General features: G+C 47.7%; 1 protein-coding gene across 5 annotated transcripts in view; it reads right to left on the bottom strand.

Moving 5' to 3' along the window:
- The window catches only part of LOC101481705 (AT-rich interactive domain-containing protein 1B), a 188,856-nt gene that overhangs the window by 33,413 nt on the left and 130,643 nt on the right, over positions 1–24,800 (bottom strand). For all 5 annotated transcript variants that reach the window (XM_076877232.1, XM_004566496.3, XM_076877231.1 and 2 more), the window contains 3 exons: positions 17,161–17,458; positions 5,846–5,932; positions 1,879–2,052 (listed from right to left, as the gene is read on the bottom strand). In XM_076877232.1, the coding sequence (XP_076733347.1) occupies positions 1,879–2,052; positions 5,846–5,932; positions 17,161–17,458 (559 nt within the window). The remainder of the gene's footprint in view (positions 1–1,878; positions 2,053–5,845; positions 5,933–17,160; positions 17,459–24,800) is intronic.

A 24,800-nucleotide genomic window follows, 5' to 3' on the forward strand; every position in this document is an offset into this window, starting at 1 on the left:
TTTTTTTCCAGTTTTCCTGGAATCTGAGACTCGTCATTTTTCCAAGTTTTTTTTCTCCTGAGAAAAATCTGAAAAAGCTTAGACTGATGGTCAGTGCAACTGGAACGCCACAAGGCTCGTCAGACAGGCCGAGAGAACGTGGCGGAAGATCTGATTACTGCTCAGAGGCCAAAGAAACAATAAATACTCAGGAAGAGATGGATGTGGATTTCCTGCACTGATCACTGCACATTTATGTGACCTCAGGACGACATATGTACACACACAGCACAAAAAGAGATAAGAAAGCCGGTCTCGTGATCTAATATGTTATCAGGATCTTGATCATTAGTAAAACTACAGTAAAAGTAAGTCCTCTGCTTGACTAGGAAAAAACCGCAGATTGTAACTTTTTTTGCATTTGGTGACTGATGGCAACTAGTTCCCATCACCTACTGGTTGCCTGTAGGTTGCAAATTGATTGCACAGGTCACCTGGTAGGAGGCAACAATCGTGGTCCAACTGAGGCTGACTGCAGACTCTCAGACAGACACGCTGCACTCTGCAGAGTCCATCTGCAACTTGACTTTATGTATTCTTTTAACTCTTGAGATGTTTCTAGATGAATATTTCAGCTGTTAGCATTTGCCCTCTCATGTTTGCATGCTGTGCATTTTGCTCCAAAAAGCTTCTTCCTCTGGTTTTTGTGACTCATTCTTGCAGCCGTCTTGTTCTAAACTAAGATCTCCAGTAAACATGAATGAACTGGTTCATTTTATGCACAGCATGTGTCTCATTAGAAGACAGGCCGGCCCCCATCAGAACGAGGGAAGCCATCGTTGCGATCGGTTAAAGGAACACGTTCAGCTTCTCTCTATGGACATGATAACCTACTGCAGGTGTGACACTGGACTGTATGCATTTGAAAGAAATGAAGCTAAAACAGATTCATTATGTTCAATTCTTTTAAAAAACGACTCATTTTTCTTTGAGGCCGATATTTCTCCAGATCATGATTCAGTGGATGAAGCTCGTGACGTGTCAGTCTGGAGCTCATAATCTTATCACGAGGAGGGCCAAGAGGTGTGTCCAGGGTTCAAGTGTCTCATGAATATAGTCTGGCTTTGAATGCCCACGATGAGACCTGCCACACAGGATGATAGAGGACTGTAACAGCTGTGTGCGTCGAGATTGTAGGAAACAGCCAATGGAAACGTCTTTCAAAAGGACTCTTTTTGTATTCCTCATTAGCAGACTGTCTTTGACACCAGTGACACCGAAGTCAAGCCCGGTGTGACGGTGAGCGCGAGGCCAGCGGTAATCAAAAATGACAAATGTGACTCTCCAATCTGGGGCCAAACTCCTGCGTAACCCCTCTGAATGGATGATAGGCTGGACTCGCCCTCCCAGCGGACCAGTCAGGAAGCAGAGGCTGCTGCACAAATGTGATGTCAGTTAAAGTCAGCGTGGGGCCTGTTAATGCTTCTCGTGATTATAATTCAGCACGAAGCCTGACAGCAGTCGCAGTTTTCTCTGCTTTTTTAAACTATCGCCTGAAAGTTAGACTCTCGCGTTTGAGGCGTTCGTGCTCGCTCGACTTTTAACAGAGTTTCTGGTAAACTGACACGTGCTAAATATAGACTCGTGAATCAGCTCTTATGTCTTCGGCAGATTAGGAGCTCAGAGTAACGCGAAATTGCCAGTTTTAGAAAACATTAAACAATCATGATTTCAAGGCTTTTCCACAGCTGAGCCCGACATCCTGCTTTACAATTTCTCACCTTGTGAGAAAACTATGTGAGATCCTTGTTTCCTGTAATAATAAAGGACAAACAAATATTCCAAAATCTTCTGTTCATTTAAATGTTTTCAGACGATCACATTATAGCAGGCACCAACCTTGGTGTCCATACTGAGGTGTGTGTGGTCCGTAAGGGCCCGCGGGGCCACCCTGGGAGTACGGACCCACTCCAGAGTAGAGGGGGCCCCCTGGCGATGGGTGGGGGGACATGGGAGGTCCGGTCTGTGGAGAAGCAAACTGAGAGGCAGCCTGGTTCCTCTGCATGTTGAACCCTGAAACACAAAAACAGGCATGAAAGCAGCAGAACCAGCGGAGGATTTGTCTGAAGCGGTTGTGTAAGTCAACAAAGTGGGACATTTATTCAATTTCCTCGTGTAAAAAGAGCCGTGTTCTGATAACGACCCTAATCTTTTACCTCAGCGCTGGCTCCTGTTACTCGCAGATACACTTTGTGGAGTAATACGGCGCGGTCCAGGTGTTAGACGGCGCATAAAGAAAGCGGCAGGCTGACACAGGCTCGCTCGCTCAGAGAATTTTAGCACGGGCAGAAGCAGAGGGTCAAGTGTACGCATGTTCTGAAAGACGCACGCAGCCCAGTCTGTGCGCAGGGTTGAAAAAAGCCAACCGTTTGCTCGACTCTTCACAGAATAGCCGGCGATTTGACCGCAGCTACTATGTTTTTCTAAACCGTTTTGTCAATAGATGTGTCAGAGCCTCTCAGGCCCAAACTCGCCCGCACCATTCAAATTGACATTTGGAGAGATCCTCGCCTGGGCTTCGCTCTTTCAAGCTGCGCCGTTGGTTTTTAAACCCACAGAAAGGTCTCCCGATCCACCGCGAATGCGGAAAGGTCGCTGGGCGGCCATTCAGAGAAAAGAGAGGTTGCGTGGGTGTGGAAACGAGCGCGTGCGGTAGGGGGATTGCAGATTAGGGCGTAAATGGATCGGGCCCGCTCGACTGTAAACTGTGATAGCGATCCGCTTTGCTGAATGGGCGCCGACTCTTTAGCGAGTTTGGGGTTTAGGGAAAAACGATAGAGTTGGAAAAGTGCAAGTTGACACTTGTTTAATTCCTTGTTTCTGCTAAGAGAGCATGAGAAAATATGAGGGAGGGAGATGGAAGTTTCACTGCATGATGGCTGTGTGCGCACACACGCATGTGTTTGTGTTTCTCGGTGTGTGGGGGAGATAACAGAGAAAGAGAGCAATAAAAGTGTGTGTGTGTGTGTGCAGCGAAGAGATGAAGGCCAAGACAGAAAGAGAGGCAGTGAGAGAGAAAGTGTGTGTGGGAGGAAAGACAGTGTAACAGAGGGAAAGAGCGATCAGGGCCTGAAAGTGCTTAGGCTGCGAGTGCTGGGTTTAAGGAGCGAGGACATTATTGTAATGTTTTGCTTCCATTAGGGTAAGGGGATTCTGGGAGAGCAGGAGAAAAATACAGTGTGTAATACCGCACTTTAAATTGCCTGGAAAATGGATGGGGAGAGGAACATTGTGCAGACAGTGCTAAAAGCAAATAACACATTCAAGGATTTTTCTGTCTCTCTGCTTCGTTCGCTCTCCACACTCACACACAAACACACAACACGCACACAAACCTTTCTCTCTTTCGGGCAAAGTGAATGAAGCTCTCAGCCGGACAACAACAGGCGAGCGGCGGAGCACGCGAGAGAAAGCGGGGGGGAAAAGGGACATTCAGCGGATTTATGGAAATGAAGAGTGGAGAGAGGCTCTTAGGGAGGCAGCCACTTGAGCAAAGTGGGGCGTGCGTGTAGAGGAGGACGAGGGGGGGCGGTGGGAGGTTTAATCCTAGCTAGGGAAACAGCAAAAACAACAGCCAACCCTGTTAACCTCGCCGTGTTTTCCTGGACTGGGCTGGGGAGGGCGTGAGGTTTACAGGCATTAGAGAGCAGCACTAAATTTCCGATTTGATTTCATCATGTTGGGAAATAACCTTTTACAGTGCCGCTCCCGCTCTCTCCGTCTTCATCTATCCACTCCCTCTGTCTCTCTGTGATGTTAACTGCTCTTTGGTGGGTGATAGAGAGGGAGCATCGCAGTAATTCCATTAAGGTTGCATCCCACTCTTTCAGGGGTTTTTCAGTGTTGTGTGGATGCAGATTTTTTTTCACATGAGCAATTTTGCTGTTTTTAGTAATAGTTGAGAAGTGGCCATAATTGCTGGAAACAATTTTGCAGTTTGGCCAACACATGTGGCTTGCGGGTGAGCGTTCGTGTTACGAGCCTTTGGCAGCGAGTCGGGGCCAAAGCTGAAGTGGCTCCATCGGCAGAGCGCACGCTCGGGTCTGAATGAAAGACTTACCTCAATGTTTACTGTGACATTTTTACACAACCGCAATTTTACCATAAGAGTGAAGTTAAAACATGATGCTGCGTGTGTGTAAACTACATGAAGTGCAGAATATTTTAAACATATACAAACAAGTGTTTGTTGTTTTATTTGCATATAATATTAAAAACCTGATAAACCAGCAGGGACTAGAAAGAGGAACATGAAGGTTTCCTCCCACATTATCTTCTCTTCACTGGCTCCCTGTCAAATCCAGATTTCTTCTTAAATAATCACGACATAAAGACCTCGGTGTTTCGTATCGTCACTCTCACACTGCAGGCTCACTTGTTGTTTCTGGAGTATTCAAGGCCACGCCCACACTAAGCGTTTTTGGTCAAGGAAAACTGAGCTCTTTGAAAACGCTCTCCAAAGCGGATACATTTGAAAACGCCGTTTTCTTGTTGCAGTGTGGACAGCGTAACCGCAGGCTTTTGGAATCGATGACACATTTTAGTCATGTGATGCAGACATGTGACCAATTAAACTAAGACAGCGGAGGGCGTTATACAGCAGCTGTTTGACAGCCCTATTAAAGACTAATATCAGTCTGTACATGCTCCACAGAGCTTTTCTTCAAATTCTTTAATTCTCACTCGCTTTTGCAACTTTGTACTTTTGTGTTACTCGCAGCAACAACTCCACCTCATTGTGAGTCCGTTTAAAAAACTCAGTGGAAAGTAAATAAGTGGCAGACAGAAATGAGGCAGGTCGAATCTGGAACGTAAGTGTTTTCGACCGTTTCAATGTGGACGCACAACTCTGTGAAAACGACTGAAAACGACAGTGTGGATGCGGTTTTCAGAGGAAACGCCGTTTTCAAATGTATCCGGATTAGTGTAGACATAGCCTAACAGTAGAATGGGAGGCGGAGCCTTCAGCTTTCAGGCCCCTCCCAGTTTGGACAGTTGGCCCTGTTCACATTTGTCTTAGCTGATACCATCCTATGCATCCACTGGGTTGTCGCCTATCATAGAAGGTTAAGGCAGTATTTAATAAGCTTGAGCCAGCCTACTGTGCTCAGTGCCTGCAAGCTGCTTTGCAAACCACCTTAGTGTTGTGCAGCGTGATGCTTGTTGTCACGGATGCCTGCTCAGGTCTGGAGGTCTTCCTGCTGCTCTACCTGCCTACAGCTTCTCAGTTATGCCCATGGAAGAGCGACGAGGTCTCCTAGAACAGAACCACAAATCACTGCTGAAGGAATGATCTTCTTAGAGAGAAGCACTCACTATTGTGGCGAGTGGGAAATTCCCACAGTTCTTTCTCTGTCTTTGTCTTTCTTTGTAGCTGTGTCAAATGACTTGTTTACATCTCTTTGCTAACATCTTAAACTCCAAGTCTTCATATTTCCTAAGAAAATCTTTCATTACAGTTGCTGGTTTCGTCCGTGGTGCACTAAGATATCGTTTTGGTCTTCTGTTTGTTACGGCCTCTAATCCTCCTGCACCGCTCGCCTGTGTTTCATGTAAAGAAAGAAATTATTTCTATTTCATCGTCCGCTTTGTAAGTATACAAGCTCTTCATCTGAGCCCGATGCACAATGTGGATTTTCTGTAATATATATTTCTGTACTGTACAGAGCATGTGTGCTAGCCACTAAATGTTTCTGTAAAACATCCTTAAACATTGGGTAAAACAACGATTCCAGTCCTTTAACTTAAGCCTGGGGTAGCTGTGCCCCTGGTAGGCTGACTTACGGGCTAACACACACAGACATACCTCTCTCCTGAGCCATAGGTGAGCGTGTGATTGGCAGGTGACCTCCATCGGGTCCGTTTCCAGAGCTCTGCGGGGCCATGGCTGAACCTGCGGACATGGATGTGACATCTTTGACGTTGTTGTTTTAAGAAAAGCTTTGACATTCAAAGAAAATGTTTAGTGTCATTTAAATTCCGCTTTCTGCACAAAAACTGAAGGAAACAGAAACGGATTCATATTTGTTTTCTGTCTGCTTCAAAAGCGATGCAACAATTAAGCCCCGAAGGTCTGCTTTTGTCTCAGACGGACAAAGTTCTCAAAAAGTTTTCTCCCGCTTGATTGACGAATAAAAAAAGGAAAACAATAAGGGCTGCGTATCAAGCTGAAGGTTATTTTTTGACTGCCTTTGTTTCTTGAGCAGCGATTGATCGGGTCAGAGGGTCTGATGCCAAATTTAGCCTTTGCAGACGCACAGCGGGCTCAGCATAATTACTACACATGAAGCTGTTTGTGATTCACTATCAGCTAAATGACAAATGCACTTCCAGGAGACATATCAAGTCATTGGACCCCGTGCCACTTCCTTGTGTAAGCATTAAAGCTGCAGCGATCCCCTATAGAAAACCGGAACCATTCCAGGAGCATCGATCAGGTGGTTGTGCGGGTCTTTGGGCTGCGCCTGTTCCATTGAAATCCAATAGCGAGTTGAGGGTCTGATTAGGACAATGGCAGACAGAGACTACGGCGGATTGATTTGGCCCAGAGGAAGGAGAGAGATGGCAAATTAACCTTTTATCTTCGAATTCAGGCTGGCGACGATGACGGGGAGAAAGGCGAGGGAAACTCGCCGCTTCTGTCTTTCTGTGGATACGATGTGCAGCGAGTGACAGGCAGCGAGTGCAATCATGAGGGAAACATATGTTCTGTGATGACTATCGGTGCGTGTTTTCAAGATTACAGAGTACGGGCTGACCCGTCTCAGTGGGAATATATGAAGAAACTAAGTGTTTCCTCAGGATGACACATGATGAAGTACAAACAATTCTGTCACTGCTCCCGAAAACTCACATTGAATATAAATCCCTTATTATAGAGGAAACACTTCCCATTATTCAATCACTCAGTAGAAAAGTGCTCTTTCCACAAGTGTGTGTGTGTGTGTGTGTGTGTGTGTTATATGTCTGTCCATAGCTGCGGTAATACATGACTGGAGGTGACACTCTCTCCACATAAACAAACCCAATTAAGTCAACATAATTGCTTTGCATAAAAATACATAAACAACATTTCCATCCAACCCCCGCCTACACACACACACACAGACACATACACACACACACACACACACACACACAGAAATACTTCCACAAACAAGTGTAAATAAACAGAGTGAAGTGCACAAAGACATGCACGTGAGTGCACAAAGCCACATAGGGTACGCAGCGAAACGTTCGCGCACACTCGCACACAAAGACCCCCTGCCTCACGCATGAATAGATCCAGCGGCGCTGCTTCAAAGAGAGAATATTCGATTAGTTAGTCTGTCACCGTGTTGCAGGAGAGAGGGGGAAAAGTTAGCACGCGAGTGTTGAGGCGACTCGGAGATAACGCTAAAAACACCAGCTGCACGCTTTTATGTGCCGGCAGAAAAAGACAGTGTAGAAACACTCGATCCATTCACAGCTAAATGTACGCAAAAGAAGTCATTATGTGCAATATTACAGCAGCAGCACTTGTAACAGTCTAATAACAGGATGCTGTCATAATCTAAGTGCATCTAACAACAACGTTTCTCTGTACAGCAACTCGACCGCCATCATCTCACAGTGATTCATACGGCTCAATAAATCACTGCCTATTGTATTTATATAGTGGTTGGAATAAAGGGAGTGCAGATAGAGCAGACTGCATGTTCTACTCTCTGTGTGCATCAGTGTACAGTTTATGTAGTAACGTGAAGGGTCACTGCAGGTTAGAGCCGGAGGAGCATGTTCAGCTGCAGTTCTGGTTTCCTCGCTTTAGATTGGCTGGTGGGGAAGACGAGGTAGTCAGCAGGAGTTTAGTGAACCCCTAAACTACGGAAGTCGACCCAACGATGGAGGCCGGCCTCGCTGTGCGTGTGTGTGTAGGGATGCATGCCAGGCACCAGCTTTGCTGTCAGCCTCTGTTTGTTTGGATGGCAGAGCCTGTGTGTGTGTGTGTGTGTGTGTGTGTGTGTGTGCACCACTACCAAGGTAGACCCAGGGAACGCTGCCCTGCATGCTCCACTACTCTCTCCACATACTCATGTAAACTGTCACCAGAGATAAATTAATGCGAAGACAAATGTGTGCGTGAGAGAGGAAGACCGAAAAATAAAAGAAGATTACCGACAAAAGCAAACTGCTGAACACGAGGCCTCAGCTCCGCCCGCTCTGCAGCAAAGACTAAACTTTGTGCACTTTATAATTATTTCACTACCAATTAATGTCCAAACAAAGCTTCTCTCGTCTCTTCTCACATTTTTTCCCCCCTCTTCCCCTCCTGTCTCGGCTCTCGTCTCTCCCCTCCTCGCCATCATTTTTAACAAGGTGCCATTAAATAATTACGTCCAAATAAAACAAACAGGCGCCACGGCGAGTCCTGGCACTTTTAATCCATGCCATTAATAATTCATATGCTCAATCTTTGACGTGCAGCTCTTCCCCGTGTGCTGCCGAGAGACGGAAGAGAAAGCTAAATGTCAGCAGGAGCTCAAAGTATAGCTTCTCCGTGTCCGCAGTCTTCCAGCTGTGGATGAAAATGTAAAACGAATGAAACGATGAAGAAATGATGCCGAGTTCAGGCGATCCTGGTACACGTGTGTGTGATTTAACAACGTTGTTTCCTCTTCGGTGGGAGAGACGGTGATTTTGAAGAAGAGCAGAATTCATGTGTTCATCTGCATGTGCTCCAACAGTCTGGATGTTTCTGGTGCAGGAATATCTCTGCTCTCATCCTCCACTTTCACCCACTCATCTGCAAATTACACTCTCACAAAGAAATCAGCTCCAATGAATAAAAAAAGGCTTGTTTATCAAATCCATGCATATTCCCTTTAAAGGTTGAGAGTATCAAAGATGGATCGGGCTCTTATTTTTAATTCTCTGTACTTTAATTCTTTTAGACTCTTCTTTGATTGCTGCCTTCAAACACGACTCATTCATAAGAGATCTGACTGCACCTGTGCCACTGTTTGTCTTTAACTCTGACCCTCGGGGCTTTAAGGACTTCACGCCGATTGTGCCGACGGAGAAAACACTGAACCTGCGGCAGGAAGAACCAGGAGATCTCTAACACGGGAATGCTCTTTGGAATGCGGCGGAAAAGTCGAATAACTGTAATTTCCTTTTTCTGTAAAAAGCCACTTAGCAAACACATCCATTTTTGACTCTTTCCTCATGATACAAGGCAGCCGAGCCAAGAGTAATGGGAGTTCAGTGCGTTTTTGGAGATAATGCTCCTCGCTAAAACCCAATCCACGTTTTAAATTTCTCTTCCACGAGGACTGTTGAGGCAACCCCGAGTCTCCTTTGAAGAGAGGGAGTGTGGTCTTTGAAGCTTTTTTCATCAGGGTTTCAAACACAAATGCTGCTGAAGTTCAAAGCTGAGGGAGAGCACTTGTGGCCATATTTCTGTTTTGTTTTCAGGGCCCTGGAAATATAAAGCTTAGGAGTTATTCTGCATGTGTGTGCGTGCGTGCTAATGAAGTCAACCTGAGATTCAATGAAAAAGCTTTTAATAATTGCCAGAGAAAGAGCCGGTGCATTAGCAGACGTGTGTGCACGCTTGCACGTATCAGCCACGACATTAAAACTGTGTAATACTAAAAGGAAGGAGCTCAGACCTGCAGCACCTTTGAGGTGGGGGTTACTGGTGTAGATCGGACTTGTGCACATCCTGCAAACGCTCGAGTGGATTGGGAGCTGAGTCAATAGCTTGGGCTTTTTGCCATCCATCTCCATCTGGGGGTGGGGGGATGGGGGGGTGCTGCTTGGCCTGCTACAATTTTAAGGTGCACGTGTCAGAGAAGCACCCGCCGAGTGGCACTGAGACCATGACTGTTATTCACCGCTGGTGGATTTGAGGTTGTGGCCGCTCGGTGCGTGAACACACACAAACACACACAAACGTCCAAACTGTTTCTTACAAATAGCCGACCCCCGGAGCAACGAGGGCTATTTTTGCTAAAGTGAGGTAACTGTGTTGAGCACTAATAGACTGACACAGAATACAGAGAAACGGCTGCTTCAGCACCATCTCTTAATACAACCCTCAGGCTATAAATGCACACACACCTGCACCGCCCTGCAAACACACACACACCCAGGTAATATCCCCTATTTGCCGTGTCTTTAGGGGAAAGAGGCAGATAAACAGCGGGCTCCAATAATGGTGGTTTAGATCTCAATGGGTGCGAGTCAATGCCTCTCCGAGCCGGGGGCTAATGTCAGTTAACACTCCCTGTAGGGGACAAACGCAGGCCTGCAGTGGCTCGCAAAACAAGCCCTCTCCCAAGATCCTCATTACTTCCAACGCTGAGCAGCAACTGTAAGTAAAGCAAAAGTGCAGCTTAAGCTAAAAACATAGCGAGCGGGATGCGGGGGGAGAGAGAGCGCGAAGGAGTGGAGAGAAAGCAAGAAAATAGGTGTTGGGGAGGGAAAATAATTGCACACTGTGCTCCGGTTAGGGTTTTCCAGTCGGACAGAGTTAGAATGGGATTTCTCTAAATGGCTAACGCAGCAAGCAGGTGCTGTTTTTCCCCTGTTTTGGCCGACGCTGTGCTTTGTGAATATAATGCTTGCAGGGAGCGCGTTTAGCCGTTTCACTGCGAACACGAGCAGCCTTCAGGACGACAACAGGCAGACAGGGAATAGTTGGCTAGATGGCAGCGGTTGTGCTGCTAGTGGTGATGGATGAAGAAGAATAAAAGGAGGACAAATTCAGAGAGAAAGAGCTGGAGGAGAGATGTGGAGAAATAAGAGAGAGGAACCGAGGCAGAAATAAGGATGGAAAATTCAGCCTTGTTCCTCGGTGGGAGTCCTGTACCACAGCAGCGCTCTGAGCCAAGAAAGCAGAGACAAACAGAGCTGGGGAGGAAAGGGTGGGGACGAGGGAACGCGAGACACAAGAGGGAACATGAGAGAAGGCGAGCACGATGAAAATAATGAGAGAAAGAGAGAGGGACAGGGACAGCCAGCGGCGGTGTTCCCACCACGCAGCCTCTCAGGGAGTGGTGTGACTGGAAAAGTTGCCCAGCAAAACACACTTGCACAAAAACTCGCCCCCACCCTTTTACCCATGCTTTCTTCTAATAACGTGCACCACAAGCAGAGGGGAAATCGAGCTATGGCTGAGCACCCCTGCAGAGCCTGCTCTGGGCTCATGGTTTGCAGCTTTTTGGGGAAGTCATTTAACCGCACGTCCACCTTTTTGCATGCAAGTAAGCGCTCAGGTACCTTTGGGGCATCGCTGCTTAACCTCTGACCCCAGAACAGGGAAAAAAAAAACAACCATCTGTGGTCACTGCCATAATTACAGATATAAAAAAATAACCACAGACTAGGCCGCGCGATGATGTAAAGGCAGGAGTGGATATAAAGCATTTTTCAGGAGATTCACATATGAAAGGACGCTCGAGGTAACATACTGGACAGATCTGGCCTTCCCTCTGTCTATCCCCCCTTCCCCTCTCGCCTCCCCTCGCCCTGACCTCTCTGTCCTTTTCTGGGCCCTGGAAGCTCTTGAAGCGAAGCGCAGATAAACAGCTTAAACTCTCCTGAGCGCTCGCCCGCAAGCTCCAATCACCTTATTAGAAGAAAATAAAAACTTGGAGGGGCTGAGGAGAGATGGAAGAGGGAGGAGGGAGAGCAGGCAGACACTGTTAGCGGGACCTCGGAGGACCTCGGTGGAAGCACAAAGAGTATTTGTGATTTTGTGCAGCAGACAGAGCGAGCCGGCCTGTGCAGGAGTGTGGATGTGCTCTGTGTCAATTAGTAGCTGCACAAAGTGAAAAATATTGCAGTTTGGCCTTCAAAAGCAGCCGGGCACACAGACACAGTGTGCATACTTACAGCCACTGTAGTTTTTTTGCATCACTTTTTTCCCAACAATTATCCCAACAAGACAAAGCTTTAATAACACATCATCACCTTCTTTTTCAGCAGCATGAAAGATTCATCCAAAGTTTCTCTGACACCTGAATGAATTATTAGAAGTGCACATTCACTGCAGAATACAAGACCTTCAGAGTTACTGTGAGGGATTCATCGGAGCAGACCCTCTCGGTTCTGTGAGGTTTTGCTATTTTGTGGCGGATTTAAAAGGTCAGGCCTGTCTGAACGTTTTCTGGAACACGGTGACCTGACAATCTTCTGCCGGGCATCTTTTGGTTTCAATCTGTGGAGGCCTCAAGGACTGAGTGTGGGGAAGGAATAATAAACGTGCGTGCTGAAACATATGTGCTCATCTCTGATCACCTACAGTGGATATCAAATATTTCTATGTCAGATTCTGTGTTGCCTCTTCAGTGATCTTACTAAAGAAGACAGCCACACATTTACATCCCCAACTCCAAGGTAACAGCTGCATCTCTGACACATCTGGAAATGCTCCATCAGTGCTAAAAGGTAGATACAGATTTTAGAGCAACATCTGCTTCATCCAGACATCTTTCAGGGAGGCCCTTCATATTTCAGCAGGATGATGCTAAACCTCCAGAACATCTGCAGCATCGTGAAACCAAAACCAGACAAAGAAGATCCAGGAAGCCTGAGCAGCTCGAATCCCACATCAGACAATGGGACAACATTCCTCTGTTAAAGTGCAGCAGCTGCTCTCCTCTGTCACAGACTGTAGGAAGCTGCAGACCTTTACAGACATGCTGTTGCCATCAAATTCATATTTTCTTAATATAGTTCATTTTTGCACTTTAATGCATCCTGGGGATTTTGCATTTTATAGTGTTGCAGCTTTTTTGGAATTGAGGTTGTACACCAGGGGTCCCCAATCCCAGTCCACGAGGGCCGGTGTCCCTGCAGGTTTTAGATCTCATCCTGGGTCAACACACCTGAATCACATGATTAGTTCATCATCAGGCCTCTGGAGAACTGAAGACATGTTGAGGAGGTAATTTATCCATGTAAATCCGCTGTGTTGGATCAAGGAACATCTAACACCTGCAGGGACACCGGCCCTCGTGGACTGGGATTGGGGACCCCTGGTGTACACACATGATTTTTACAGTCTCCTTCCAATCAGGTCCAAAGGCAGAAGAACAGTGTATTGTTTGCATATGTGGTGATTGAAGAAATGTTCCCTTCCCTTCACTCACTGTCTGCACACCAAAGGAAAGCAAAGAGGAATCGGGGCTGTGTTTGTGTGAAGTTTGATACGTATCAGATGCAGTCTGGTAATGAACATGTCTTCAGCTCGTTGTTTGGGAAACACGACAGTCAGCCTCATCCTGACAGGAAGTGACGCCACACTGACAGGCTGCCAACCTGGAGACAACCTGTCACACCAACCTGTGCATGCACACAAGCCTAAAAGCAGCCGCTGCGTTACCCACAACTCGAAATCTGCAGCAAATGCAAGTTTTTAGAGCTTTAAACATGCACATAAACGATGCAGCATGTCTGATGGATTCTGGGGCTGCTGGGGTTTTATTAACATAGAGACTAGTCAGCGAGCTTTTTAAAAACTCTGCTCTTCTACTGGATGAACTCGGCTCTCCTTCCCACAGCTAAGAGTCAGCTTTGGAAGCTTTAACACTGGCGTTCCCATTCCGCCACACCATCCATCCGGATGAGAGAAAAATGTCTGCCTGCCTCGTCCCCAAAGTCTCATATAGGGAGAAAAATATTCTGAAGATGCTCTGAATTGCTTCTGAGACACTGGGAGCAAGGAGATGTGTGTGTGTGTGTGTGCATACAAGGTAGAGGAAGAGGAGGTGGAGGTTGGCGGTTGAGCAATGTGATTTCTGCTTGACTGTCACAAATCTAGCGCAACAGGAAAATCAATTTATCCCTGTGTGTGCCTTTTTGGCTCCGGGAGAGAATCCAAATAGCAAGGCGAGGCCCGGATAATGTTACAGTGTATTGGATTTGCTTCATGGAGAGACAGCGAGAGGGAGAGAGGGAGAGAGAGGACAAAGAACAGGAGAAGCGAGGAGACGAGGGAATCACAGGCGTGCTGCGGAGCTTCGACAAGATAGATTTGTGCAAGTGTATGGGTGTATGATAGGCTGGCAATCTGTCAGTCTCCACCTCTTTTCACCCCGACTCCTTCTTATTTTCTCTCACACACACACGCGTGTGCAGATGACACCGTCAGTCATCCGAGCGAGCGTATATACAGAGGTGATTTATGTGTTCAACAATATATGTAAAGTCAAACCATGAAATCAAGTTTTTATAGGTATTCGTGTTCTTATGTGCAGCTGTGCGCGCTCACTCCGGTGTTATTCTGCTGGTGTGTGTGTTTGGCAGCCAGGTGAAAGGATGACATAATGAAGTTGCTCTCCTCCGACCGTTGTCAGGGGTAACGTGTGTGCTCATCCATGTGACGTGTCGCATCAGTCCACCGAGTGGGGCCGACAGGTGACAAATAAACACGGGGCACATGCATGTGTGCATGCGCGCACGCACACTTGAACCTACTTTTTTATATTTTTGTGAATAACTGCACACACTATATAGACCACGTAGAAAGATGAGTGTATTCCAGACCTGCATTCTTCCTAATGGCCAGCAGCTGGCGTCAGCACAAGTCCAGCTGTTTGGCTGCTTTTACGCCTTACTCGCTGCAACATGTCGCTAATTTCAGTCAGAAAGAGAGCTGATCTCATTCTGTCTGCAGTAATCTGTATTTGATTGTGTTGGGACGTCACACAGCAGAGAGCAGGGTCATGATAGACGGAGCTGAGGATGTGCATCAGCTGACCATCAGCTGATCAGTAGGAACTATCAGCTGAGTCCCTGAGTCCTCCTTCCTGCAGTTTCAGATGTGACGACCAAAGTTCTCTCGTGTGATGTCAGGGTAGCTACGTCCACCTAGCATCATGACACAATGTGCTGACATATACAGCACGCCTGTAAATAATTTAATAGGACGAAACCATCAATGCCAGCAGCGCACACTGACGTCAGCCGAGGGATGCAATTTATAAGCGGCTGCGATGTTTCCGCTGACAGCGGCCCTAATGGAGCAGAATGGAGCAGAGCAACAAGTCATGTTCTGTTGTGACTTCTTGAGTGGAGCTGAAACTACTGCAGACAGGTTTTTCACACTAATTAAAGCGTTTATTAATGCTTGTGTTTTGTTGTTTTTTAAAGGGCACTACTTTGAATATTAAAGAGCACGATTTGATGGCACCGGAGCAACACTCTGGGAACAGCGCTCCCATCTCTCCTCGCCGACTTGCTCCGAAATAAAGAGACAACGTTCGCTAAAACGTCCCAACTTGTGACAAAGTGTTAGAAAACCGGGCGTTGGTAATCAGATGTGTGCTAACCACATTAGTTCTCCCGTGTCTCTGCGAGGCTGGCTGCTCCTTGATCTAATCCGAACTGATTGTAGTACAGCCTCTAAAACACGCCAGATGTTGCTCACTGCTCCACGCTTTATCGCCATTTATTTGGCACAGGGAATATTTTTGAATATTTTCTTATTAATCACGTCCCAGCGATCGGTTTCGCTTCCCATCTTTGCCGCTTCACTCCGGATTCTCGTCATGATTCTTGGCACGCGCGCCTGGAAAACCACTGTCCCAGTTTTTCATTAGCGTCAATCACTCCGGTAAGCGGCTGTGAGGGGAACAGCAGGGGGAGGAGGAGGTGGCGGCGGGATCTCGCTCAAGACATTTCGCCCCGCCTCGTCAGAGTGACTGACGGGTCCGAGACATGCCGATGTGCCGGTCAGCCGCTCAGCTGTGAGGAGAGGAGGCGGAATGACAGCGAGGCCGCGCGCACGCTCGCGCGCCTGTTCCAGGCAAATCAAATCCACACTCTGTGTTTATCTAAATGGTTATGTGCTCCACTATGGCCTCGGGAGACAGACAGGCACACCGTGCATTGTCTGATAATCCTGTTGGTGCCTTGTTTAGCCTGCCATATCTCAGATAAGGCTACAAATCAGATGGGAGGTCCTCCACTACCAGTCGCTCTCAATTCATTAAGGCTCCGAGTGGATGGGAAATATCGCCCGGACGTGGATGTCGGATCCACAGGTGGAAGGAAGACGGACGTGATTAAAATTCCCCCGCCATGTAGGGACGCGTTTCTACAACGCTGTGATCAAAGACTTAACAAATGTCTAGTGTGCTAGGACAAAAACTGTGCAGGAAATGAACAGGACATATTCCTGTGCCATAATATTCCTCAGCACTGTGAATTATGAGTTCAAATGGGCCCGAGATATCAAAGTCTAGACGTGTGGGATTGATATTATTTAGTCTTCTGCTGCAGCTTCATCCCGACTTCTACCCGGCAGAATGAAAATTGATCTGGATGGATTACATGCCGAGTTGGAGACGAGGGGAAGAAAGAGATGCTATTAAACAAAGATGTTGGCAGATTTATGCGACGGGTTATCGGCGCCACTCTGAGAAAGAAAGGGGTGAAACTGCTCTTCAAACACCTGATAACCATCTTAAACGAAGACGCTGATTAGGTTCAAGTTTTTGATGCGAAAGCTTTATCCTCACCTCCAAATGGCACGCTGTTATTTGTGAAATCGCGGTTCCGCTTCGGGGTCAGTTTTCTACATGACCTTTTTAAAATCCTATTTAAAAACAAATGAAAACAGCAGCATCAATGTAAAGGTCAAGCAGAGAGGTGGGCGTGATGACTGGGATTTTCTCCAAGAAGCAACAAGTGCAGTGACGGAGCTGCTGTAAAGATGCTGCACAGAAAAAACTCAAACGGAAACATCTAAACACGATCCTAGCCACGCCCCAATCAGTGATGTCACAGCTGCTCGTCTTCATCAGCTGTCAAAGTGCGCATGGCCCGGGTCGTGTTTTGACAGTTTTTTTTAATTTGCTTTCCAACAACAGCCTCGTTTGGTGGCACAAAGCAATTTCCCTTTAAGCTGTAAAGCAATTTTAGGAAATTTCCCAGGGAATCCAAGACGGAGGTACAAGATGTAAAACGCGGCGTAGCGTCTGCTTTCAGCTGCAAATCCTGTCAGTGACAGTTTTGTTTGTTTGCAGTGATTAAACTAATACAATTATCAACTCAAGTTGCACATTTCATCAAGACGAGATTAGATTATCAAAGTACGGATGCGCGTACTTTCTGCTCTAATGGGAACCCTACCTGGTGCAGAGGTGTTGGCAGAGGGTCCGCTGGCAGGTGAGATGGGGCCCGAGCCCGAGCGGGACTGCTGGGACTGAGTGGAGCCGGCCGGAGAGCCGACAGGGGATGGAGAGGGCCCGCTCCTCTGGCTGGGGAGGTGGGGGGAGGCGTGAGGGGAGAAGGGGGACTGTCCCTGGTTACCGGTGCTTCCCTGCTCCCCTTGGCTACTGCTGCTGCTGCTGGAGGAGCCCCCGGCGCCAATGGCCGAGCCCAGGCCAGCCTCCCCAGTGGGGAGGTCGTCGATGGAGCCGGAAAGATCCTGGAACAGAAGAAAAGACTTCCAGTGAGTATTTACAAAGCTCGCTCGAGCATTTGATGAGAGCTGACGTGCAGCAGGTGGCAAATGTAAATGTAAGCTTCAGCAAGCGCAAAAGTTTCCACCTGCGTGTCAGAAACGCACAACTGTGCTGCGAAATCCTCCTTTACAACAAAAAGTTAACAATGCAACATATTTCACAGGATTTCATAAGGTGGCAGAGGTTAAAAGATTAAAGGTTTAGTTTGCGTGTGCACGAACAAGAGCTGGTGGCTTTTCTGGGAGCTACTTTATCCCTGAGAAAAAGTCACTGCAGTCTTAACGACGGCGGTTAACACGGCAGAGAAAAAAATCCCACAGAAGAAACCGCTACACCGGCTGCTGCGGTGAAAATGAATTGTAATGGGCTTTGGTTCAGACCAAGGGTGAGTTCATATTACAGTTTGCATTCCCTGTGGTGAGTAGAGCGAGTGTGTGTGTGTGCACTTAGCAGATACCCCCCCAAAACAATTCCAGGGAATCCCCGGGAATATCGCTGACAGGATCCTGACAACACAAAGGTGTGCAGGAAGCGGGAAGGACAGCAGACCGGGAGAGAAGGAAGTAGAGAGAAGACCGGATGTGATGTGAAGTGATGAGCTGTGATGGAATGTGATGGCTGCCACACACACTCGGAGGACGCCGGCTCTGTCCCAGCTGTAGATATCTGTGGGGGAAGTCACCTGAATGACCTCGGTTTTCTGGCTGGTGCCTGCTCGGAGAAGGGGAAGGGTGTACGCCAGCTGATCCTACCTGCAGCGCCCGGCCTGTTGACCAATGTACTCGTGAACCACCTGAGCCCTGCGTGCACAGCCACGCCTGTCACCGCACACAGACGGTGAATAAACCCAGATCTATGCCTACGAGCAGAGAGGCTGTCATATCTGACATGTTTGCTGTAATGTGGTCCATTCTACTTAAAGTGGCTTCAAATCATGTGAAAATGGTTCGGCGGTTCCAGTCGAGCCACTCGATGATTTTTAGGGGTTTGCTGTTTTTCACACCAGCACGCACCGTTTTGGAAGTTGTTAGGAAAGTTTTACAGCCTTCCTACTGACACTGGCGATGGTTAAGATGTGCTGACATGTTGACTGTGGAAAATCTAACACAAGGTGTTGAAACGGCACTTTCTCCTAGGCTAGTCATCAGCTCATTTGCACACGTATTTTCAGATTGTGTTCACTTAAAGAAAGCACGAAGCTTGTTTTTCTACATATGTCAGAGCGAACTCGAGAAACGTGGGCTGAAACCAGCACGCGTGCTTGGAGTTTATCTGCAGCAGAGGCTCTTTGTGTCACAGCGAAACGACTTTTTTCTCCTTCCTCTACCAGCGTGTAAAATCTCAAAAACCGAGACAGGCGTCCCCCATCTCTCTCCATCCATCAAGCGTGGCTTAGCCTGTGGAACTGACAACCAAGTCAGTGTGGCAGTCTGTCCACGGCTGCTTGTTTTGGTTAATGCGATCTCGGCGCTGACACACAAAGCCTTTGTTTTCCATCATGCTGCTGCGAGTGCCCACCCGCTCTGCCAGCCTGCCAGTCTGTCGCCTGGCATTATCTACCCCCGCTCAACTGAGCACACGGGGCACTTGCTTTCCTCTCTCATGCTCTCTCTCCTTCCCTTTTCTTTTCCTCGCCCATGGTACCACTCTGTGTCCCGGCCAATCACGTCAGCCAGTGTTCTGAGCGCAGTGATGTAACGCGCCGCCTCCGCCAATGGGACCGAGTGTTATTTTTTGGCTGACCGGCTGCCTCGGGTCCGTGCCGTTTGACACGGAGGGGTTACCGTGAGAGTTGATGTAACCATGGTGATGGCTTTTCCAAAACACTGAGAGCTAGTCGGTCGTACAGCTATGTTGTTAACCCACAGGCTAATTGTGTGAATGGATGGGAATAATTGCATTTCACCTAATTGGGAGCTGTTGCCAGCTTTTCCAGTGGCAGTTTCGGGGTGGGAAAATGCGTACCAGTAATTCGTTTAAAGACTGTTAGGCTCATTTGGATTATACACACACTTGAGCACAGCTGTGTGGCCCGAGACCAAAAAGGAAGAAGCACTATGCAGCCCAAAAAGCCGGGTGCGCTTTACTATAGAAACGCGCATTTTAAGGGACGCTTTAATCGACATCCTCACCGTCAGCGTTCACGGGGCTGCGTGCTACCTGGCTAACTGGCATGTGCAAAGAATCAAAGGCAGCCAGCGAGTTAACTAGCCAGGCAGGCACGCGGTCGGGGGATCCAAACGCCCAACAATCTGGGGCCCCAATCCAAAGTGGCCCAAATCCAATTTGTTTGGCTCAGGGCTGCAAATTGCTCTGTGCATTGAGTCTCCAAATAGCTGTCAACCACTCCCGCTTGGCGTCCTGTATCGCTTAATTCGCTCCTGGAGCATGTAATTGTCATAATAAGAAAAATATTGAGGTGATAATAACCAGTTACTTTGAGATGCCCCCCCGCCCGGCCTCGAGACACACACACACGCACACACGCTCGCGTAAATGCGGTCGCATATACGCACACATAATGGGCCGAGACCGCCATCTACACATTTCGCACAACATTGGAGAGGCAGTCGCTCATGACCCTTCACCTCGCTGGTGTCGGTGCCTGCCTGCGCTCTCGTTTAGCGCTCCTCTGTTTGTGTGTGCGTGACAGGAACACAGGCTGCCGGGCTGTCACAGCAAGACATGCTTGAGCACTGATGCGGCCGAGGGGACAGATGAGGCAACGCGCACACACACACACATACACACTCCCCCATTCCTCACTCATACTATTGACCTGCTCTCACTCTCACACACTCGCACACACACCCTGGGAGGGGATAAGGCATCAGTGTGAAGCAGGGAGCTGTCACATCCAGCAGACTGCAGGCCTTTTCCCCTGACCATGGTGCTGATGTTGTCTCCTCTCACCACACACTGGGAATTAATCAAAGTTGCTATGGAGGAAGGCACCGAGTGTGTGTGTGTGTGTAAATGTGCTTGTCTGTCTAGACAGGGAGGAGCCAATGGCTGCAGCTTCCTGTGGGCTACAGGAAAACAGAGCAGTGAAGAAACTAGCCTCTCTCCTCTCTTTCCCGTCTACACATAAAGCCTGTTTTTTCTGTCTGCCCCAGTCAGAGGTGCAGCATGGCTCAGGGCTCTCCACCAGCTGGCTCTCCAGCTAACCCGAGCCTGAAACACACTCAAACACAGCAACCGAGCCTTCGAAAACAACCTCCCTCATATGGACTTTTATAACTCGGCACCAAATATAAGAACACGGCTCCTAATATTTTCCTTTGGTCCAATACGGACTCGTCGTCGTTAGCGGTCAGCTCCGTCAAATTACTACACATAAATATTTGATCTCGCTGCGAGAGTCTCTGGGCACACAGGTTGTGAAATATCTGCACAAATGAAGGATTACATTTTTAAAAATTCAGCAGCAACATCTCTTGAAACAGGCTTCCTATTACTATAGATAATCAGAGAACAGCTGTCAGCAGTGTTCACGGGGACTCTGTTTCTGGAAATGATGTTTTTGAATTATTTAAATGTCACTTCTTAATGCTGTTGGCACCACAGATCGAAAGCCCTTCACTGCACTGGGGGAGGCTGTGGGAATACTTCCTATTTGGTCCCTCAGTTCTTTCCGCGGACTTTTGTGCCGTGAACATCTCTCTTCACAGACGTGTAAAAGACTAAAGAGAACCGATCAAACCTTTTTCAGCATGCGCGCAAACCCGGGAGTATCATTTCAATGTGAAATGTGAACATTACCTTGAATTCTTTTCAGTGTGCATTTCATTACAGCGCTGATGTTTTTTACCGGTGTGACTATACATCCATACAGGACCCGCTTTCACAGGTCAAGAGTGAAATCCATTATGATGTTAAACCTTGAAAAAATGCGCGCTCGGCTTCGCCGTGCTGCAGCGTGCACTGAAATAACACCTCGGTGGGCTCGGAGGCCGGTTTTATTCTCCGTTTCTCTTCTCTGGGTAAATACGATGATGTAAACTGTAATTAACTCCAATAGTTATCGTTTGCAGGCCTGAGGGACAGGTCTTCTCACGGCAGCGCCGCGCTCGTTTATCGGCTCCGGCCGCAGTACTTTCTATCTTTATGGTGCACTGGAGACGAAGAGGAAACGCTATTACACAAAGATGCTTTTTTATCCTCTCCCCAAACTGTAGATTGAGGCAAAATCCAAATGAAATGCCATGCAAATGAATCCAAATGGACTGCTGAATGTCTGCGCTCGTGTGTGTTTGAAAGAGGGTTTTAATGCGATGCCCCATGTAGAGCACCAAACCGTAATACCCTTCAATAAGTGCTATTAAGCACAGAAATAAGAAGAGAAATGAGAAGAAGAGAGACACTTTGTGGAGGAAGATTTAACATAACACCCACTCCATAATTTCCCTCTCTGATGTCAATCAGCTGGAATGTGTACCGAGGCTGCAGCGATGATGGTAATTGGTGACGATGATGAGAATTGATAGAAATGAAGATTATTTAGACACTCGCTAGCTGCGCATTATCATACATCGTGCCACCGTTTTAATATTTTTCTTTCGTTCACGCAGGACTGTGCAAACAAGCCTGTGCAGGATACGTGCACGTGGGTGTGCTGATGTATTTATGTGCGTGTTTGTGAAGATAAGAGTTTGTGAAGAGTCTCTGCCACTTCCCGAGGGTATCAAAGTAAAACTTTCTGTGAGGACGAGAGGCAGACACGGAGACTCCAAATACACTCGGGGGAACTCTTTGCAGAGATGTTTGCCATGCTTCAGGCTTGCCAAAAACCCATGTGGGCTTTAGGCTAGCACCCAGCAGGCAGTGAAATATGTTAGCGTGCCAGCCCACAGACCTCTGCCTGGTGCCACGAGCTTCGAGGATGAGTCTCGAGCGCCTCGAGTTTCAAACTGCCAGTCATTTACGCCTGCCCTGGACCGCCACGGCGCCTTTCATTTGTCCACTGACCATGACTTGGCAACAGTCAGACCACAGCACGGTATTTAGGGTGTTATGCTAAAGCACATTAGGATACTCTGCATAAAGTCCTCCATGTTGGTTTGCACGGAGGTTTTATCAGGATAGTGACCTGAGTTTCTTTGTTTCTTTGATCTCCCAGCTGTGGCTTGAATGGTTTTATGCCAAGAATCGTGCATGAATCAGCTCTGTGGATTCCAGTAGTGCATTTTAGCCCTAAGCTCCCGGTTCAGTAAAACCAACCAGATGTCACAGGCGAGCCGATCTGATTTGGAAACACCGAGTCGCTTAAATCCTACTTTGTCATGTATTTCACTCCTACTGTAATCTGTGACCGAGGCTGCGCCTTCATCGTTCGTCGAGGTCACAAATTACACAAGAATTATTATTCCAACAACTTTTCCTGCTGGCGGTTCATCTTTTCTATACAGTCAACGATCAGGACACTTAAAGTCAGTGAGGATGTGATGGTAAGATTGATGCACAAACATTTACAGGTGTACAGGTGTTTCTTTGCACACCTGGCCTGCTGGGCAGCATGCTGTGGAGCTGTTTTAGGTGTAATTAGGTTTTCTAAGCAGTCATAATGCTGCATTTGTAAGGTGGAGCGATGATTCCCAGCTCTAATGTAAATATATGCAGAAGCAACTCTGCACGTTGTTCACAGGACACAGGCCTGTATTATTGAGCAAAACACTAGTTTGAACCACAATTTGTGAATACAGAGGAACTATTTTGTGGTTTAAAGAGCAGCCTGCACTATTTGGAAGTCTACATTGTTAAAGACAGTCCCTTTGCTCTCTGTCTGTTTTTGTTATCCGGAACAAAAGACGCCTAAGAACAAACCGTTCAAGGCTTCCCAAAGTTGTGCAGAGGAGAGCCACAGCAGCACTAAAAAGAAATTGTGCTTTTCTTTTCACTCCTGCTCCCGCACACTTCACAAAGCCTCGACAATCTCTTGATGATACCGCTGCATCTTGATAAGAGCGAACGAAAGCTCTCTTTGTTTTTCAGCACCGGCGCCGGGATGAAAACCTCAGCGCGGTCCTGGAGTTAAGGGGTCAAAGAGTCGTGCGGACGCCCGATACAGGATACCAGCAGAGTCACCGGGCTGGGGGTCGACGCTGACATCGATTTCACCGAATTAACAATTACTGCTTGTCGTAAGATAGGATGGGGGCTCGCTGAGTGATAACTGCCCGGCTCTTAAGCTTCTCATACTGTGGAGATACGGGAAGGGCCACTTTGAAAGGGACATTTGAGGCCCTATTACCCCTAAGCTGTTAAAGACGCTCCAAATCTAGCACCGCTTGTCTCCAAACCAGAGGGATTAGTGTTGAGTTTCATTCCGATTCCCCTGATAATATGCCAAGCTGTGGCAGCTAGAAGTGCTTAGCCACTGGGTCGTATTCACTTAACGCCCCCCCACGGTTCCCAGCACCGGGCGTAATGACAGGAAAGCGATTCGAACGAGCGACATCATCCTTTAAGTGGCTAAATGCACACAGAGGCCGGCCATCTTTGCTCAGGTACAAAGTGGAAGACGCCGCAAACACAGACACCTTTCACGCCACGCTTGGTCATCGGTATGCTGCGGCGGTTTAACGGCGGCCGAGCCCGCTCACTGTCAGAGCTGCTGAAAGTTTTTTTCATTAGTCCGCAAAGGTTCTTCACACTTTAGTTCTTAGTGCACAAGCCGACCACGCACACACACACACACACACACACACACACGCACACACACGCACACACACACGCACACACACACACACACACACACACACACACACACCCTATTTGTTCTGCACGTATTGGTTCTGCTAATGTTTTTATTTATGGCATTCCAGCATGACATCCTGCCATCCACCCTCCCCCTCCTCACCTCTCCACTCACCCAAGAGAGAACTGAAAAACAACGCATGACACACAGTGTGCATGTGTGTGTGTGTGTGTGAGAGAGAGAGATGGAAGGAGAGGAGTGAAATAAAGAAATAAATAAAGGGGCCCAAATTCCTCATTTCTAATTCAACTGCTCGTTCAGCTTAACCTCTCTCTCCTCAGCAATTAAAGCGCACGCCACATCCTTCACGCTGCGTACAGCCGAGGCTAAATAATGCAGGGGGCATCCAGCACCCGCATCCTTTATCATCCCAAATGACAGCCATTTGCATATCTCCCCAGTCAATTAGAGCGCGGCGGAATAATCAGCCCATAATTGGGGGAGAGCGTCGGTAATCACCCGCCCTGGCACACCGACAGGGCCATTGGAGGAGTGAGGGGGGAGAGGTTGGGTGTGTGTGTGTGTGTCGGGGAGACAGTCCACCCGAC

The sequence above is a fragment of the Maylandia zebra genome, linkage group LG19 (genome assembly GCF_041146795.1).
Source record: "Maylandia zebra isolate NMK-2024a linkage group LG19, Mzebra_GT3a, whole genome shotgun sequence".
Lineage (NCBI taxonomy): Eukaryota > Metazoa > Chordata > Actinopteri > Cichliformes > Cichlidae > Maylandia > Maylandia zebra.